At 43.1% G+C, this 17673-nt stretch overlaps 1 protein-coding gene across 2 annotated transcripts; it reads left to right on the top strand.

Moving 5' to 3' along the window:
• Nucleotides 1-437: 437 nt before the first annotated feature.
• LOC311143233 (rho-related GTP-binding protein RhoG-like) lies at nt 438-14100 on the top strand. 2 transcript variants are annotated; one of them, XM_084179047.1, is made up of 4 exons: nt 438-510; nt 10177-10348; nt 10537-10707; nt 12307-14100. In XM_084179047.1, exons 2-4 carry the CDS (start codon nt 10220-10222, stop codon nt 12580-12582), a joined length of 576 nt encoding a protein of 191 aa, XP_084035173.1. In that variant the 5' UTR covers nt 438-510; nt 10177-10219; the 3' UTR covers nt 12583-14100. The 2 variants fall into 2 exon arrangements, with proteins under 2 accessions (XP_084035173.1, XP_084035174.1); XM_084179048.1 differs by having other exon boundaries at nt 10174-10348.
• The last annotated feature ends 3573 nt before the right edge of the window (nt 14101-17673 follow it).

Here is a 17673-nt window from a genome sequence, read left to right as displayed (position 1 = left end):
TTCTGGAGGCCTATAAACATACTTTTATCTGTTAAATGTAGGGGCCTATGTCTATCCTATTTAAATATATTGCACACACACTTTATTTATGTTTTCTTTGTGGTTAACCATGCGCAAAAGTGTTATAAATGCATGAAGATGGTGTTTAACGAATTATTTATTTTTAAAGTACAAAATATTGTGTGAGCAATTACCTACAAAATATAATCTTTATGATCACTTTTATTAGGATGTACAAAACAACTGTAGGCCTAGGCTACTAAAGCTATGGTTCTCAGTCAGAGTCGCATCCTCAGCTCAGCGGCTATTCGCCAACAAGTAAACTTCCTCAAACTTCACCAAAGCGGTTTCATACACTTCCTATCCTCTCCTCTCCGCAAATGAAGCGACTTCCTTTATAACGCAACTCCGCCCGCCCGGCTGACAACACAAGACAACGAAGATCCATCCGCTCCTCCGGCGCCCGACCAATTCTGCCACAGAGAGAGAGAGGAGGAAGGACTATGTTAGGTGAGTTTTTGACCCAAGACTCCTTACTTATTATACCGCATCGGAAATGAACAGGCTGGGACTACTAGACCTTTTAAAACTATGTAGTTTAGCCTAATGCTGCGAGTTATTCCACAACAAGTTTTGTCTGGCTTCCCAGAAACTCTACAGGGTTTGACTCCGAGATGTCCAGCTTTCTGTCTGGAGTCTCTCCATTATCATTTAGACGTTTGCTATAGGCTAGCATCAGTTATTATTTGTCTCTGCGATGTGATTATAGGTTATTGTGTTTTACTCATAAGAAAGTTGATTGAGGGACCAACCACTCCCTAAGAATGTTGACATGTCTTCTACACTCACTTGTTTACGGGTGTTCTGTGTGTGTGTGTGTGTACGCGTGAGTGCTAGTGCATGTGCGTGTGTGGTTTTCAGTAATCTGTATCATATCCTATCACCAGAAACAGATGTGAAATCATTCATAGAACAGTCACTCAGACAATCACAGTTTGATGGTTTCATGTTATGTAGCAATAGAGTGAAATGACTGACTTTACACCAAAATGTCACTAAGTACTTTTCCTTGCACCACCCACCCTCCAATATATATTATCTGTCTGTATACTCCAATACTGTTATTTCAGTATGGTGGTGGTGGTATTTTCATACTTTACTAGTGATTTCTCTCCTCGAACAGTTAGGTGGGGTTCGATACCTGAAACCTTTTGTGGGGAGGGAATGAGGGAGGTAAGGAGGGAGGTAAGGAGGGAGGGAAGGAGGTAAGGAAGAAGGGAATATTGAGTTCTGTGTTTGGACAGCTGGTTGTCTGACAGCTCAGTCCTCAATGGTTTTAACAGCCACCAAGAGGTGTTAATAAAACATTATAACACACCCACCAGTTGATGTCTGCCTGGGCCACATACAATATAAAGTACATATGTTTTAAAGGGGCAATCCGGGATTGGTATCTATTTTGTGACTTGCTAGATAGATAACCATTGTATATAGCCATTGTTGTTTTTCGAATCCCGGATTGCCCCTTTAACCGCTAGTCACTTTGGATGAGTAAATGGTTGCTAAATGACCATATTGTTGTCGTGATAACCCACAGCTCATAGAGTAGACTTTGACAGCTGACCCAACTAGGCCTATCCCTCAGGACATCTAGCCCTTCCTGTTTCATTTTCTCAAACCACTAGTTCACTCTCCTGGGGCCTCGCCTAGGGCCTCGCTTGTAAATGCTGTGAACTACACACACACATGCACGCACACACATTCCCAGTTTAAAGTGCTGCCTCTCTCTTTCTCTCTCTCCGAATGTTTCTTCTCCTTTCATTGTCACATCTGACAGTCTCCTCTGTGTCTCTCTCTTTCCACTCTGCATCCTCTCTATCTCTTTCTCTTTCCTTCCCTCTCTCACTCTGACTGTAGTTTAGTGCTGCTGGGGAGTGTTAGAATGTGTAACATGCTTACTAGATCGGGCATGCGTGTGCGCCATCGCGTGAATGTTGATTTTGTCCATCCACACCAGATGCGATCAAGACACTCAGGTTGAAATGAACAAAATGAACTCTGAACCAACTACACTATATATACCAAAGTATGTGGACACCTCTTCAAATGAATGTATTCGGCTATTTCTGCTTCTTCTTCTTCTTCTTCTTCTTCTTCTTCTTCTTCTTCTGTGGACTTTACATGGCGGTTGGCAACCAACTTTAAGGGGCATTACCATCACCAACTGGTTTGGAGTGTGGACCTCAGTTCAACTTTCAATCACCCACGTGGATATACAGTGAGGGAAAAAAGTATTTGAGTATTTTCTCAATCAGAAAGATTTCTGGCTCCCAGGTGTCTTTTATACAGGTAACAAGCTGAGATTAGGAGCACACTCTTAAAGGGAGTGCTCCTAATCTCAGCTTGTTACCTGTATAAAAGACACCTGTCCACAGAAGCAATCAATCAATCAATCAGATTCCAAACTCTCCACCATGGCCAAGACCAAAGAGCTCTCCGAGGATGTCAGGGAAGATTGTAGACCTACACAAGGCTGGAATGGGCTACAAGACCATCGCCAAGCAGCTTGGTGAGAAGGTGACAACAGTTGGTGCGATTATTCACAAATGGAAGAAACACAAAATAACTGTCAATCTCCCTCGGCCTGGGGCTCCATGCAAGATCTCACCTCGTGGAGTTGCAATGATCATGAGAACGGTGAGAAATCAACCCAGAACTACACGGGAGGATCTTGTCAATGATCTCAAGGCAGCTGGGACCATAGTCACCAAGAAAACAATTGGTAACACACTACGCCGTGAAGGACTGAAATCCTGCAGCGCCCGCAAGGTCCCCCTGCTCAAGAAAGCACATATACAGGGCCCATCTGAAGTTTGCCAATGAACATCTGAATGATTCAGAGGAGAACTGGGTGAAAGTGTTGTGGTCAGATGAGACCAAAATGGAGCTCTTTGGCATCAACTCAACTCGCCGTGTTTGGAGGAAGAGGAATGCTGCCTATGACCCCAAGAACACCATCCCCACTGTCAAACATGGAGGTGGAAACATTCTGCTTTGGGGGTGTTTTTCTGCTAAGGGGACAGGACAACTTCACCGCATCAAAGGGACGATGGACGGGGCCATGTACCGTCAAATCTTGGGTGAGAACCTCCTTCCCTCAGCCAGGGCATTGAAAATGGGTCGTGGATGGGTATTCCAGCATGACAATGACCCAAAACACACGGCCAAGGCAACAAAGGAGTGGCTCAAGAAGAAGCACATTAAGGTCCTGGAGTGGCCTAGCCAGTCTCCAGACCTTAATCCCATAGAAAATCTGTGGAGGGAGCTGAAGGTTCGAGTTGCCAAATGTCAGCCTCCAAACCTTAATGACTTGGAGAAGATCTGCAAAGAGGAGTGGAACAAAATCCCTCCTGAGATGTGTGCAAACCTGGTGGCCAACTACAAGAAACGTCTGACCTCTGTGATTGCCAACAAGGGTTTTGCAACCAAGTACTAAATCATGTTTTGCAGAGGGGTCAAATACTTATTTCCCTCATTAAAATGCAAATCAATTTATAACATTTTTGACATGCGTTTTTCTTGATTTTTGTTGTTGTTATTCTGTCTCCTTCTGTTCAAATAAACCTACCATTAAAATTATACACTGATAATGTCTTTGTCAGTGGGCAAACGTACAAAATCAGCAGGGGATCAAATACTTTTTTCCCTCACTGTATACTCCTAAAAAACAATGAGGAGATGGGAGAGGCGGTATTTTGAACGCGTCAAGCATCCAAAATAGAACCAAGCGCGTGAGCAGTTTGGATTAAATGATTATTTTGCAATGCTCGCGCACGCAACGCGGGCGGTGTGGTCAGCATGTAACGTGCTGAATAGACAAGGTACGCACGTGCATCCGTGTGCGCCATCGTGCGCATGTTGATTTTGTCCATCCACACCAGGCGCGATCAGGACACGCAGGTTGAAATATCAAAACGAACACCGAACCACCTATATGAATTTGGGGACAGGTCAAAACGCATGAAACATTCATGGCCATTTAGCTAGCTAGCTTGCTGTTGCTAGCTAATTTGTCCTGGGATATACACATTGGGTTGTTATTTTACCTGAAATGCACAAGGTACTCTACTCTGACAATTAATCCACAGATTCTAGTAATCTCTCCTCCTTCAGTCTTCTTTTTCGTCTTCTTCTGACTTTATATGGCGATTGACAACCAACTTTAAGGTGCATTACCACCACCAACTGGACTGGAGTGTGGACCTCAGTTCAGCTTTCAATCACTCACGTGGGTATATGCTCCTAAAAACCAATGAGGAGATTGGAGAGGCGGGACTTGCAGCATGTCACACGTCAAAAATAGAACCAAGTTATATTTTAGCGCCTGGCTACGCAGACGCTCGTTGACGCGCGCAAGCAGTTTGGATGAAATGATTGAATAACATGTATGTGTACATTTATTTTGCAATGCTTGCGCACCCAACGCAGGCGGTGTGGTCAGTATGTAAGTGGTAATGTAACGTCCTGTCTCACTTCTCCTTTCACCACTCTCTTTCGATGAAGTTGTAATCTGCGGTGAGGAGGACGTGTGAGGTTCTGAGTGAGCTTCTTTACCATGGCACCCTATTCCCTATATGGGTCATTCTACAGAAGTGGTGCAAATTGGGGGTTGATTTTATTTTGCATTTATATCCTATTTTTCCCCAAACGTTCAGAACACATGTCTTCCAACATACACTACCGGTGTAAAGTCCTGGGATATAAATGGCTGGCCATGCTTTCCACCTGGCTACCACTACCCCGGTCACCAGCTCTGCACCCTCCGCTGCAACTTGCCCATGCCCCCTGTTTGTCATTGAACCTCCAAACGAGCTTCAATGCCATACAACCCTCCTTCCGTAGCCTCCAACTGCTCTTAAACACAAGTAAAACTAAATGCATGCTCTTCAATCGTACACTGCTGGCACCCGCCCACCTGACTAGAATCACTACTCTCGACGGGTCTGACCTAGAGTATGTGGACAACTACAAATACCTAGGTGTCTGGTTAGACTGTAAACTCTCCTTCCAGACTCACATTAAGCATCTCCAATCCAAAGTTAAATCTAGAATCAGCTTCCTATTTCACAACAAAGCCTCCTTCACTCATGCTGCCAAACATGCCCTTGTAAAACTGACTATCCTACCGATCCTTGACTTCGGCGATGTCATTTACAAAATAGCATCCAACACTCTACTCAGCAAATTGGATGTAGTCTATCACAGTGCCATCTGTTTTGTCACCAAAGCCCCATATAAAACCCACCACTGTGACCTGAACGTTCTTGTTGGCTGGTCCTCACTACATATTCGTCGCCAAACCCACTGGCTACAGGCCATCTATAAATCACTGTTAGGCAAATCCCCGCCTTATCTTAGCTCATTGGTCACCATAGCAACACCCACCCGTAGTATGCGCTCCAGCAGGTATATCTCACTGGTCATCCCCAAAGCCAACACCTCCTTTGGCTGCCATTCCTTCCAGTTCTCTGCTGCCAATGACTGGAACGAACTGCAAAAATCTCTGAAGCTGGAGACTCTTATCTCCCTCACTAACTTTAAGCATCAGTTGTCAGAGCACCTTACCGATCACTGCACCTGTACACAGCCCATCTGAAATTAGCCCACCCAACTACCTCATCCCCATATTGTTATTTATTTTGCTCATTTGCACCCCAGTATCTCTATTTGCACATCATCTCTTGCACATCTATCATTCCAGTGTTAATACTAATTGTAATTATTTTGCACTATAGCCTATTTATTGCCTTACCTCCATAACTTGCTACATTTGCACACACTGTATATATATTGTCTGTTGTATTTTTGACTTTATATTTTGTTTTACCCCATATGTAACTCTGTGCTGTTGTTTTTATAATAATAATATAATAATATGCCATTTAGCAGACGCTTTTATCCAAAGCGACTTACAGTCATGCGTGCATACATTTTTTTTGTGTGTATGGGTGGTCCCGGGGATCGAACCCACTACCTTGGCGTTACAAGCGCCGTGCTCTACCAGCTGAGCTACAGAGGACCACAGTTTTTATCGCACTGCTTTGCTTTATCTTGGCCAGGTCGCAGTTGTAAATGAGAACTTGTTCTCAACTGGCTTACCTGGTTAAATAAAGGTTAAATAAAAATGTTTTTAAAGATTGAGCTGTTCTTGCCATAATATGGACTTGGTCTTTTACCAAATAGGGATATCTTCCCCCCCCCCCTCACCTTGTCACAACACAACTGATTGGCTCAAATGCATTAAGAAGGAAATAAATTCCACAAATTAACTTTTAAGAAGGCACACCTGTTAATTGAAATACATTCCAGGTGACTACCTCATGAAGCTGGTTGAGAGAATGCCAAGAGTGTGCAAAGCTGTCATCAAGGCAAAGGGTGGCTATTTGAAGAATCACAAATATAAAATATATTTTGATCTCAAATATAAAATATATTTTGATTTGTTTAACACTTTTTTGGTTACTACATGATTCCATGTGTTATTTCATAGTTTTGATGTCTTCACTATTATTCTACAATGTAGAAAATTGTAAAAATTAAGAAAAACCCTTGAATTAGTAGGTGTGTCCAAACTTTTGACCGGTATTGTATGTCAGGTAGACATATATATTACTCACACACTTTGTTTGTATTTGAAATATTTCCTTACCACCCCACCAGATTTGTCACTACCGAAACTTTGTGAAACAGTTGTCATAAAGGGAGAACCATGCACAGTAGTGATCATTTTGATTAACCTTCTATTACAGATTAATTGTAGAAATTGTATTTGCATACTAAATTAACAAAATAGTAAAACATGATTTTGAACCAGATTTTCAAAACCTTTACATTTAATTTTGAGAATTATAATCTCTATTGTTCTCTGTAAAATGTTCAATGTTGATTGTAGGAATCTGAAACTTGTTGATTGATTGAATTACTTATGCATCTAATTAATTATGTTGTTAGATGCAAGGATTGGAACCAGTTCATGGAACAGAACCAAAAACAGACAAGGAACAGACCGGGAACGAAAATGATCCATACTGTTCCAGAACATACCATTATTTTAAAAGCATGTAAATCGGATAATAACATTATTTTACATTCCAGTCCCACAAAAAAATGCCATTGAACTCTAAACAGTGGAAACGTGTTCTCTGGAGTGATGAATCACGCTTCACCACCTGGCAGTCCGACGGACTAATCTTGTTTTGGCGGATGCCAGGAGAACACTACCTGCTCCAATGCATAGTGCCAACTGTAAAGTTTGGTGGAGGAGGAATAATGGTCTGGGGATGTTTTTCATGGTTCAGGCTAGGCCCCTTAGTTCCAGTGGTGAAATCTTAACGATACAGCATACAATGACATTCTAGACGGTTCTGTGCTTCCATCTTTGTGTCAACAGTTTGGGGAAGGCCCTTTCCTGTTTCAGCATGACAATGCCCCTGTGCAGAAAGCAAGGTCCATACAGAAATGGTTTGTCAAGATCGGTGTGGAAGAACTTGACTGGCCTGCACAGAGCCTCAACCCCATCAAACACCTTTGGGATGAATTGGAACGCCAACTGCGAACCAGGCCTAATCGCCCAACATCAGGGGGGCATGAGGGGTCGGCAGGGGGACTTTAAATGTACTCTTGAAAGTTGTAATAGTAGAATGCACAAGGTGTAATTACGAAATTGGGTAGTGCAACATCAGTTCCTCTTGTCATGTCAGTCATTGCATACCTTAGACAGCTATTTCTAACTTGCCAGACATGTCCAGATCAGCTAGCCCATGTCAGCTAATGTTTATTTATTTAGTTTTTTTAGCCCATAGATATTGTTGTCATTTTTTTGTCACTCAATTATCACATGAATACACATTAGACATGGCAAAAAGTATAGAATTGCAAGAAAGTGTGCTTTAAAACTGCAAACATTTCTTTGCACCCCATGACAAGATCTGTAGAATTGAAGGAAATAAGCTTTAAACCTGCAACATTCTCTCCACCAACAAGAGGGGTGTGAACAGTTTGTATCATGAACAGTGTTTGTGCCCATTGTGTGTTCCACAATGCTGGGGGCCCCAAGTTAAAACGTTTTGGTACTTTAGATAATCCTTCATATATAAGATGTTGGGTAGTGACACATCTTAAAAATACATGAAGATTTACTAACTTGCTCACTCATTTTCTACTAAATGTTTGCAGACAGACTACTCACCATGTGGCCATGCTGGAGAGGGGTGCAATCCCATCACCTGGTGATATTTGTAGGGGTGTGGCTGAAGGCACATTCTACAGTCTTTTAATATGTGTGTTTCGGTAGAGACATTAAAAGGTGGGACAGCATTTTTTAGAGAAAGATGTTTAAAAATAAACAAATCTACTAATTAGATCAGTATCTTTCAATGTATTAATAGCACAACTCAAGATGTTCTATTGAAATATTAATGTAAAAAAAAAAAGAATCCTTCATTGCTTTCTTAAAAAAAAAGAAGTTTAGGAGTCAGAGTTTAGGACAGCCACCTCTCAATAGAAATAGGTGTTCAAACAATTACATTGTACTATATTAATTTAACAATATGTTTGTTATTGCCTTGGATTGAATTAGAACATATCATGATGTAAATCAATTTTCTAAATTGTTTATTTGGGCTGGGACTGCAATTTGCACCACTTCTGTAGAATCACCCATATAGTGCACTACTTTTGATGAGCAAGGGCCCGTAGTAAAGAAGCTCACAGGGCTCTGGTCAAAAGTAGTGCACTGCATAGGGAATAGGTGACATTTGGGATGCACCCAATTAAATCAGCATTATGGGGAAACGTAATCCTTCTCCACATGATTGGCAGAAGACCAGTGGGCCTGGGTCACGCATAGCGGATAGTGATTGACAGGCATGAGACCCCAGCAATAAGGCCTGTTCTGATTGGTCTGCAGGCTACAGTGACCTCAGTGGGTCACACCCCGAGGGGAGGTGGGGCTGACTGCCTGTTTCCCTGGAGACTGGGTGAAGTCACTGTATCTAAACATCTGGACAGAGCGAGAGAGAGAGAGATGAGGGGGTGAGAGAAAAATATGATTGATAGAGAAGGAGAGCGAGAGGGAGATGAGGAGAGAAACATACAGACATAGCAAGAGAGAGATAGACATGAGTCTGTATCTCATGTAAAGTAAATCATTCTAATTTTATCCGTTTGCGCTCTATGGGAGGATGTTGCTCAGTGTGTGTGTTTGTGTGCGTGCGTTCCACAGAGCTGAAGCCCATTGGCTGAACCCCCTGAACCCAGGATAACATCTCTGTTTTGTTTGGATCCCGTTTCCTTGTGTACTCTTCATTTACATAAACACAAATACTGTGGAACTAACAACACTGTTTCTCTCTCTGTCTCTCTTTGTGTCTCCTCTCTTTCTCTCTCTCTCTGTCTGTCTGTCTGTCTGTCTGTCTGTCTGTCTTGGTCTCTGTCTGTCTGTCTGTCTCTAATCTCTTTCTAATTTAAATTCAAATTCACTATGCTTTAATGGCATGACTGACAAGGTCAATGTTGCCAAAGAGAAGTGATACACATAACAATTATGAAAACAACAGCGACAACAATAGGAATAGTAGCTATAATACTAAAAGTCTCTATCTCTGTCTGTGTCTCTGTTTCTGTATGTCTCTTTCTCTCTTGTCTCTTTTGGTCTCTGTCTCCTCTTTGTCCTGGACTAAAAAGCATGCTCAATGAAGAATCTCTATTGAAAGTGTTTTATAGTCCAGGACTAGGCTTAATCTGTGTCCGGGAAAACTGGCCCTTATGTCTGATTCCTTTACAGTCCTCTAACCCTCAGCTGTTTACTGATACGTAGGTATATAAGCATGATCTGTACCCCCCCATGATACAGTACTTTCACCCATCCGGTCTTCCTATCTCTCTATGCAAATAAAATCAGTGAGTAGGGGCTAGAGTAGTGTTTCCCAATCCTGGTACTGGGAACCCAAAGGGGTGCACAATGTTGTTGATTTGTTACTTCTAGGGAAAAAAACGAAAATGTGCATCTGTTTGGGTCCCCAGGACCAGGATTGGGAAACATCGGGCTAAGGGAACGGTGAAGGAACCGAAATAGAATGGGACCTAAGTGTGTGTTATGTCTGTGTGTTCCAGCAGGTTGCTGAGGGGTGAGAGTTGAGGGGTCGGCAGCGCAGCAGGCATGCAGAGCATTAAGTGTGTAGTGGTGGGCGACGGTGCTGTAGGGAAGACCTGTCTGCTCATCTCGTACACAACTGGAGCCTTCCCTAAGGAATACATACCCACCGTGTTTGACAATTACAGCAGCCAGGTACTGTGTATGTGTTTGTTTGTGTATGTATCTGTTTTTACACCTGTGTGGGTGTGTGTGTTTATACCTGCCTGCATGTGTGTGTTCCCTGTGTGTGTCTGTTTACTTACCTGTGTGTGTCTACTTCCCTGTGTGTGCGTTTACGTCCCTGTGTGTGTGTCTTACACCCGTGTGTTTGTGTGTTCCAGGTGACAGTAGACGGGCGCTCCATCAGTCTGAACCTGTGGGACACGGCGGGTCAGGAGGAGTACGACCGCCTGAGGACCCTGTCATACCCTCAGACAAACATCTTCATCATCTGCTTCTCCATCTCCAGTCCCGCTTCATATGAGAACGTCAAACACAAGTGGCACCCAGAGGTCAGTGTGTGTGTGTGTTTGTCTGTGGGTTTATTACATGTTGTGTGTGTGTGCATGCTTGCGTGTAAATGTCTGTGTTTACACATGTCAAAGGTTTGGACACACCTACTCATTCAAGAGTTTTCTTTATTTTTACTATTTTCTACATTGTAGAATAATAATGAAGACATCAGAACTATGAAATAATACATATGGAATCATGTAGTAACCCAAAAAGTGTTAAACAAATCAAAATATATGTTATATTTGAGATTCTTCAAATAGCCACCCTTTGCCTTGATGACAAGGTCACCTGGAATGCATTTCAATTAACAGGTGTGCCTTCTTAAAAGTTAATTTGTGGAATTTCTTTCCTTCATAATGCGTTTGAGCCAATCAGTTGTGTTGTGACAAGGTAAGGGGGGTATACAGAAAATAGCCCTATTTGGTAAAATACCAAGTCCATATTATGGCAAGAACAGCTCAAATAAGCAAAGAGAAACGACAGTCCATCATTACTTTAAGACATGAAGGTCAGTCAATACGGAAAGTTTCAAGAACTTTGAAAGTTTCTTCAAGTGCAGTCGCAAAAACCATCAAGCGCTATGATGAAACTGGCTCTCATGAGGACCGCCACAGCAGGAATGGAAGACCCAGAGTTACCTCTGCTGCAGAGGATAAGTTCATTAGAGTTACCAGCTTCAGAAATTGCAGCCCAAATAAATGCTTCACAGAGTTCAAGTAACAGACACATCTCAACATCAACTGTGTGAATCAGGCCTTTATGGTCAAATTTCTGCAAAGAAACCACTACTAAATGACACCAATAAGGAGAAGAGACCTGCTTGGGCCAAGAAACACGAGCAATGGACATTAGACCGGTGGAAATTTGTCCTTTGGTCTGGAGTCCAAGTTTGAGATTTTTGGTTCAAACCGCTGTGTCTTTCTGAGACGCGGTGTGGGTAAACGGTGATCTCTGCATGTGTATTTCACACCGTAAAGCATGGAGGAGGTGATGTGATGGTGTGGGGGTGCTTTGCTGGTGACACTGTCTGTGATTTATTTAGAATTCAAGGCACACTTAACCAGCATGGCTAGCACAGCATTCTGCAGCGATATGCCATCCCATCTGGTTTGGGCTTAGTGGGACTATAATTTGTTTTTCAACAGGAAAATGGCCCAACACACCTCCAGGCTGTGTAAGGGCTATTTTACCAAGAAGGAGAGTGATGGAGTGCTGCATCAGATGACCTGGCCTCCACAATCCCCTGACCTCAACCCAATTGAGATGGTTTGGGATGAGTCGGACCGCAGAGTGAAGAAAAAGCAGCCAACAAGTGCTCAGCATATGTGGGAACTCCTTCAAGACTGTTGGAAAAGCATTCCAGGTGAAGCTGGTTGAGAGAATGCCAAGAGTGTGCAAAGCTGTCATCAAGGAAAAGGGTGGCTATTTGAAGAATCTCAAATATAAAATATATTTTGATTTGTTTAACACTTTTTTGGTGACTACATGATTTCATAGTTTTGATGTCTTCACTATTATTAATAAAGAAAAACCCTTGAAAAGTAGGTGTGTCCAAACTTTTGACTGGTACTGTATGTGTGTGTGTGTACCCACAGGTGTCCCACCACTGCCCCGGTGTGCCTGTCCTCCTGGTAGGCACTAAGAGCGACCTGCGGAACGACGAGGAGACCCAGCGCAAGCTGAAGGAGCAGAGCCAATCTCCTGTCACGCATCACCAGGGGGCGGGGCTGGCCCGTCAGATCCACGCCGCCCGCTACCTGGAGTGCTCCGCCCTCAACCAGGATGGGATCAAAGAGGTGTTTGCTGAAGCCGTCCGAGCCTTCCTCAACCCCCACCCCACCACCAGCAAGAGGTCCTGTAGACTACTGTAGAGAGGGAGGGAGGGAGAGGAGGGGAAGGGAAGGAGAGAGGGAGAGAGAGAGTGGTTTAGGGAGATAGAGAGGAAGAGAGCGGAGTGTAAAGGAGGGGTAAAGAGACAGATGTTCACTGAGGCCATCCGGGCCTTCTTCAACCCCCAGCGCACCACTAGCAAGAGGTCCTGTAGGCTACTGTACAGAGAGAGAGAGAGAGAAAGGGAGGTGGGAAGAGGGAGAGAGGGACAGTGGGACAGAGGGAGAAAGAGAGAGTGAGAGAGAGAGAGAGGGGTAAAGAGAGAGAGGAAAGAAGGGTGGCTAGCTAGATGAAGAGATAGAAGGGGGTGGGCAGTTGAAACTGAAAAACTTACTGCAACAATGGAAATAATATGAATGTACATAATTCAGTTACATGTAAATATGACAGGAGAACAGTATTCTCTTTTCCCTCAGTGACCGACGAGCCTTACTATTGGGAAGAGGGAGGGGCAACTGTACTCTTCAAATAACGAATTACAGTGGTCTGCTTTCATGGACACTTGGGCAGTCCTGATAGGCCAGAGCAGTGTCACTCAACGGCTTTACCAGAGACTGATTGGTCTGTGATGGTGGCGCCTGCTTTCTCTTCCCACCCCCTGACCCTCGTCTCGTTTCGTCTTCTTCCCGCTGTAGAGCTCAGTAGAACTAAAGCATATTGAGAAATATCATGATGAGCCATGCCTTTTTCCGACTAATATTTGTTTGTAAATCAAAAATGTGCCATGTTTGTTGACGCTGGCTGCCTCTGTTCAGGCCAGAGGTTAGAGGTCACAGATGAAGCTGGGGACCTGAGAGGTTGTCCCCCAAAAGTTGTGAAACCTTTTTTCCTTTCTTCCACAACCACTGATCTTCCTTTATATCTTCCCCTATGTCATAACCCCTTCTGTGTTTGCAGCCCTGAGTGGTATACTACGAAGTAAGCTAGATCTACTCAGGCTTTTATAAAGCTAGCCAACTTCAGTTAGCTTCACATTCCACCGTACTACGACGGTGGATATTGCTCGTCCGCCCGCCCGCCGTTAACTCTAGCAGGCTTGTAACTGCGCGTGCATGTCGCACATGGCTAGTCGCATGCCAAACTCTTCATTGAGACAATGCTGAATCATCAATCCATGGGCGAGCAGTGCCACATTTTCATTTGTGGCGAAATCTAAATGAAATTGAAGTTATCTTGCAAATTTCAGCAGGCTAGGGTGTGAAATAGGCTTTAAGCCATCTTTATTTTATTACTTATCGTTAATGTTACTTTTGGTGTGCTTTGGTGTGCTCATCAATGCACAAGCACCTTTTTCTATCTGTGGAACAGCTTGTTGCCATAGCCATAGCCATATAATCCTGTTTTTGGTTTTCGAAACTTTAAACCTGGTAATTTGACTGTTACACTCATGGTAACCTAACGTAGCAGGCGTAAAAGAAACGCCTGAAACTAGAAATTACTGGTCTTGACAATAAGAAGAAAAAACTGTTCAACCAATCCAATAAATGTGGAGGAGTTAAGATGGAGTGTCGTGCTGTTAATAACGTCTAAAAGCGGAAGTCGCGCCACAGGCTCTCTTTCCAGTTCCCCTGAAAATCAGAACATCCAGCTGTTGAGGACTCGACAGAGGCTACATTCATGGGTACACTAGCAATGGCTGCCAGTCTTCACTTGAATGGGCACTGCCATCTATGGATTATATGTCTATGGTTGGTTGCCTTTCGCAAATTTCAAAATACAATTGCACAAACAACATACAGTTTGGAAAGCAAATACTGTCATTACTAAATGTGTCGTGATGGGTGTTAAAAAATAAAACTATTTAGACACAAAAAACATTTTATTAATGTAATATTTAATCAATCGTCTTCCTCAAATGAAGGGGATAATAACACAATCTTTAAAGAGAGGGAGGGTATCTGATTTCATTGGTCCTCAACTCGAGGCTCAGACACTTCATTCAGGATAAATGGAGTACGCCCTGAGTTAGCCTGCAGGTTAGACACAGCTTGAGTCCAGAGTCTCTTTGCTACAGGAAGTAATCCTCCTACTGAGGTTCACAACGAGGCAGGGAGCCATTTCCACTTCCCCCCTCACTTCCTGTCTGCCTGTATACCTTCCAGACCATTCCAGCAGTGGAATGTTTACAGACCACCCTCCGTCCCCCTCCCCTCTCCTTTCATTCGCTCTTCTCCCCTCCTCTTTGCGCCTCTCCTCTCCCCCCCCTCTCCTTTCCCCTGTTCTCCTACCCTATGCCTCCCCTCACCATTACTTCCTTCTCCTCCCCCCCATTATATTCCACATGGGCTGTGCTTGAAAGTAATTTTTTTTATGTAGAATATCTATCAAACCTGTAAGGTAATTTGTGTTTAACATTATTTAATATTTTTTGTTTTAAATATTTCAGTGACCATGCAATGTTAAAAAAGTTGTCAAATGCCAGGCATTGTGTAAACTGAGAAGAGCTAACATTCAGACTGTGTTAATTTGATTTAAACTGAGAATAAAATCATGTTACAATCCTGACCGCCATCCTGTCTTTTACAATATTGGAGTCAAAGATATGTTCTAATTCAGCTTCTTGAATTGGAATTTTTATAGTAATTATTTGTGAGTGTGTGTGTCTCTGCTTAAACAGTCCAATTCTATAAAAGCTCCACATATCAGGAGTAGGTCTGTGTCCCAAATGGCACCCTATTCCCTATATACTGCACTACTTTTGTTTCTTTACAAAAGTAGTGCACTATGTAGGGAATAGGATGCCATTTGGCACTCCGCTCAGGACTTCCTCCTGGCCAGTATACAGTATTGGTGAACACTACAGTATCATGATGCACAGGCTTAACAAAAGCAGCCCTACTCTATCAACAAACACAGTTCCTCCACACTGGGTGGTTCCCATATGTGTCTGTCTGTAACTCAAAGAGGGAGAGAGACAGAGAGAGAGGAGAGGGGAGAGAGAACGAGAGACGGAGACAAGTGGGGGTGGGGTGGGGGGGGCATGTAAATGTGAGAGAAAGAGAGAGGGGGGGGTAGAGCTGGGGTGGAGAAAACGGGGACCTGAAGAAGAGAGAAAGGGTAGATGGAGGGAAGTGGACAGAGGTACACTTATTCCAGAGAACACTTAACCGTGACGCTGACTCACACACATGCACTGAAAGGTTGGGATTCCTGGAAACAATGAACTACTATGAACAGGGTTGAAAATCATATAGCATTCCTCACATTCGCCCAAACCTGCCTTTAGCAGTAGCACTGGCCTGAGGGTTGGAGTGTGAGAATGGTCTCTAATTCTCACGTTGGGGAGACCAGCAGAGTGAGAGCTACAAAAATATTTTTCCTGTGTATGTGTTTATGTCTGCAAGTGTGTGTGTGTGTGTGAGAGACAGTAAATTCCCGCCACTTAGCTACATTTACACCTAACACCTTTCACTGTTTTCAAGGCCCAACCTGTCCAGTCTTACTTTACCTACTCGAACAACCCTAATCTCTCGTGGACAGATGCACATAGCATAAACGGTGATAGCATCTGTCAACAGACTGGGATGCAACGACTAAAGAGGAACTTTTCTCCAGTACGCACATTTCTTGTCACTGATCATTTGGACAAATCACAATTTCACAGGTGCTTGCATCTTTTAGATTTCTGAAGGGTAGGGGACATCTGGCCCATAGACTTGCCCAAAACTCGCTGTCAGTTTCCGTTTCAAGGGGTGGAGACTTCGGACATTATCTAACGCGTCTCCTTCTAGAATTTAAACAAGCATCTGATGCAATTACGCCAGATTTTAGTTCTGGGTGTCCGAGATTAAACAAGCTCCAAAAGTATCTGTACACCAGAGCCAAATGATACAACGACTATGAGGTTAAAGTGCAGAGTTAGCGGCAGGCGGACAAGCAATAACCGTCGTAGTACGAGCCTGATCTGGAATGTGAAGCTAACTGAAGTTGTCTAGCTTTATAAAAGCCTGAGTAGATCTAGCTTACTTCGTAGTATACCACTCAGGGCTGCAAACACAGAAGGGGTTATGATATAACGGAAGATATGAAGGAAGATCAGTGGTCGTGGAAGAAAGGTTTCACAACTTTTGGGGGACAACCTATCAAATTCCCCAAGAAATGCTAACCTCTCACTATTACAATAACAGGGGAGGTTAGCATTTTTTATGACTAATTTTTGGCAGTTTTACTTTAGTGCCTTATTGCAAACAGGATGCATGTTTTGGAATATTTGTATTCTGTACAGGCTTCCTTCTTTTCACTCTGTCAAGTAGGTTAGTATTGCGGAGTAACTACAATGTTGTTGATCCATCCTCAGTTTTCTCCTATCACTGCCATTAAACTCTCTGTTTAAAGTCACCATTGGCCTCATGGTGAATCTTTCTGTAACTTTTTCACTCATCATTATTCTTGATTAATTCAGGATTATCCGTAATCATGGATGTTGAAGTATTTTGAAACACTTCTGATTTACAATAAAAGTGACTCCAAAATGACACAATACATTATTTACCATACATTTCTATTGGGCACAAAATAATCTGAAACACAACCAACACAAACAGCAAATGCATCCAAGTTTGTAGAGTCACAAGCTTCATGTAATCATTGCGTGCTAGGAATATGGGACTATGTACAAAAAGTACTGTAATTTCTAAACGGTTCACCTGATATGGATGAAAATACCCTCAAATGCACTTTAACCTCATAGTCATTGAATCATTTCAAATCCAACGTGCTGGAGTACAGAGCCAAAACAACAACAAAATTGTCACTGTCCCAATACTTTTGGAGCGCACTGTACCTCAACCACAGACCAGGGGTCGTATGTATCAAGATTTTCAGAGTAGGAGTGCTGATTTAGGATCAGTTTAGCTTGTTAGATCACAATCAATAAGACTACATGGACAGGGGGGACCGGATCCCTGATCAACACATTTACTCTGAGAGGGTTCACACATATGGCACCACTGTACTGCATCTCTAGTTTGACTGTATAACCAACCCAGGCCCATCCTGTTACCTGCCTCCTCCCTCCCTGCTCTGCTTCCTATAGCCAGTCTGATTTGAAAGTCAAATCAACCCTCAGTATT

This window comes from Coregonus lavaretus, assembly GCF_964263955.1.
Source record: "Coregonus lavaretus genome assembly, chromosome: 15".
NCBI lineage: Eukaryota > Metazoa > Chordata > Actinopteri > Salmoniformes > Salmonidae > Coregonus > Coregonus lavaretus.
This window is presented reverse-complemented; position numbering and strand designations above follow the sequence as displayed.

Coding starts and splice junctions, on each gene's coding strand:
- LOC311143233 (XM_084179047.1), top strand. CDS start 10,220: ATGCAGAGCATTAAGTGTGTAGTGGTGGGCGACGGTGCTGTAGGGAAG. Junction 10,349..10,536: donor TTGACAATTACAGCAGCCAG/GTACTGTGTATG, acceptor TGTGTGTTCCAG/GTGACAGTAGACGGGCGCTC. Junction 10,708..12,306: donor AACACAAGTGGCACCCAGAG/GTCAGTGTGTGT, acceptor GTGTACCCACAG/GTGTCCCACCACTGCCCCGG.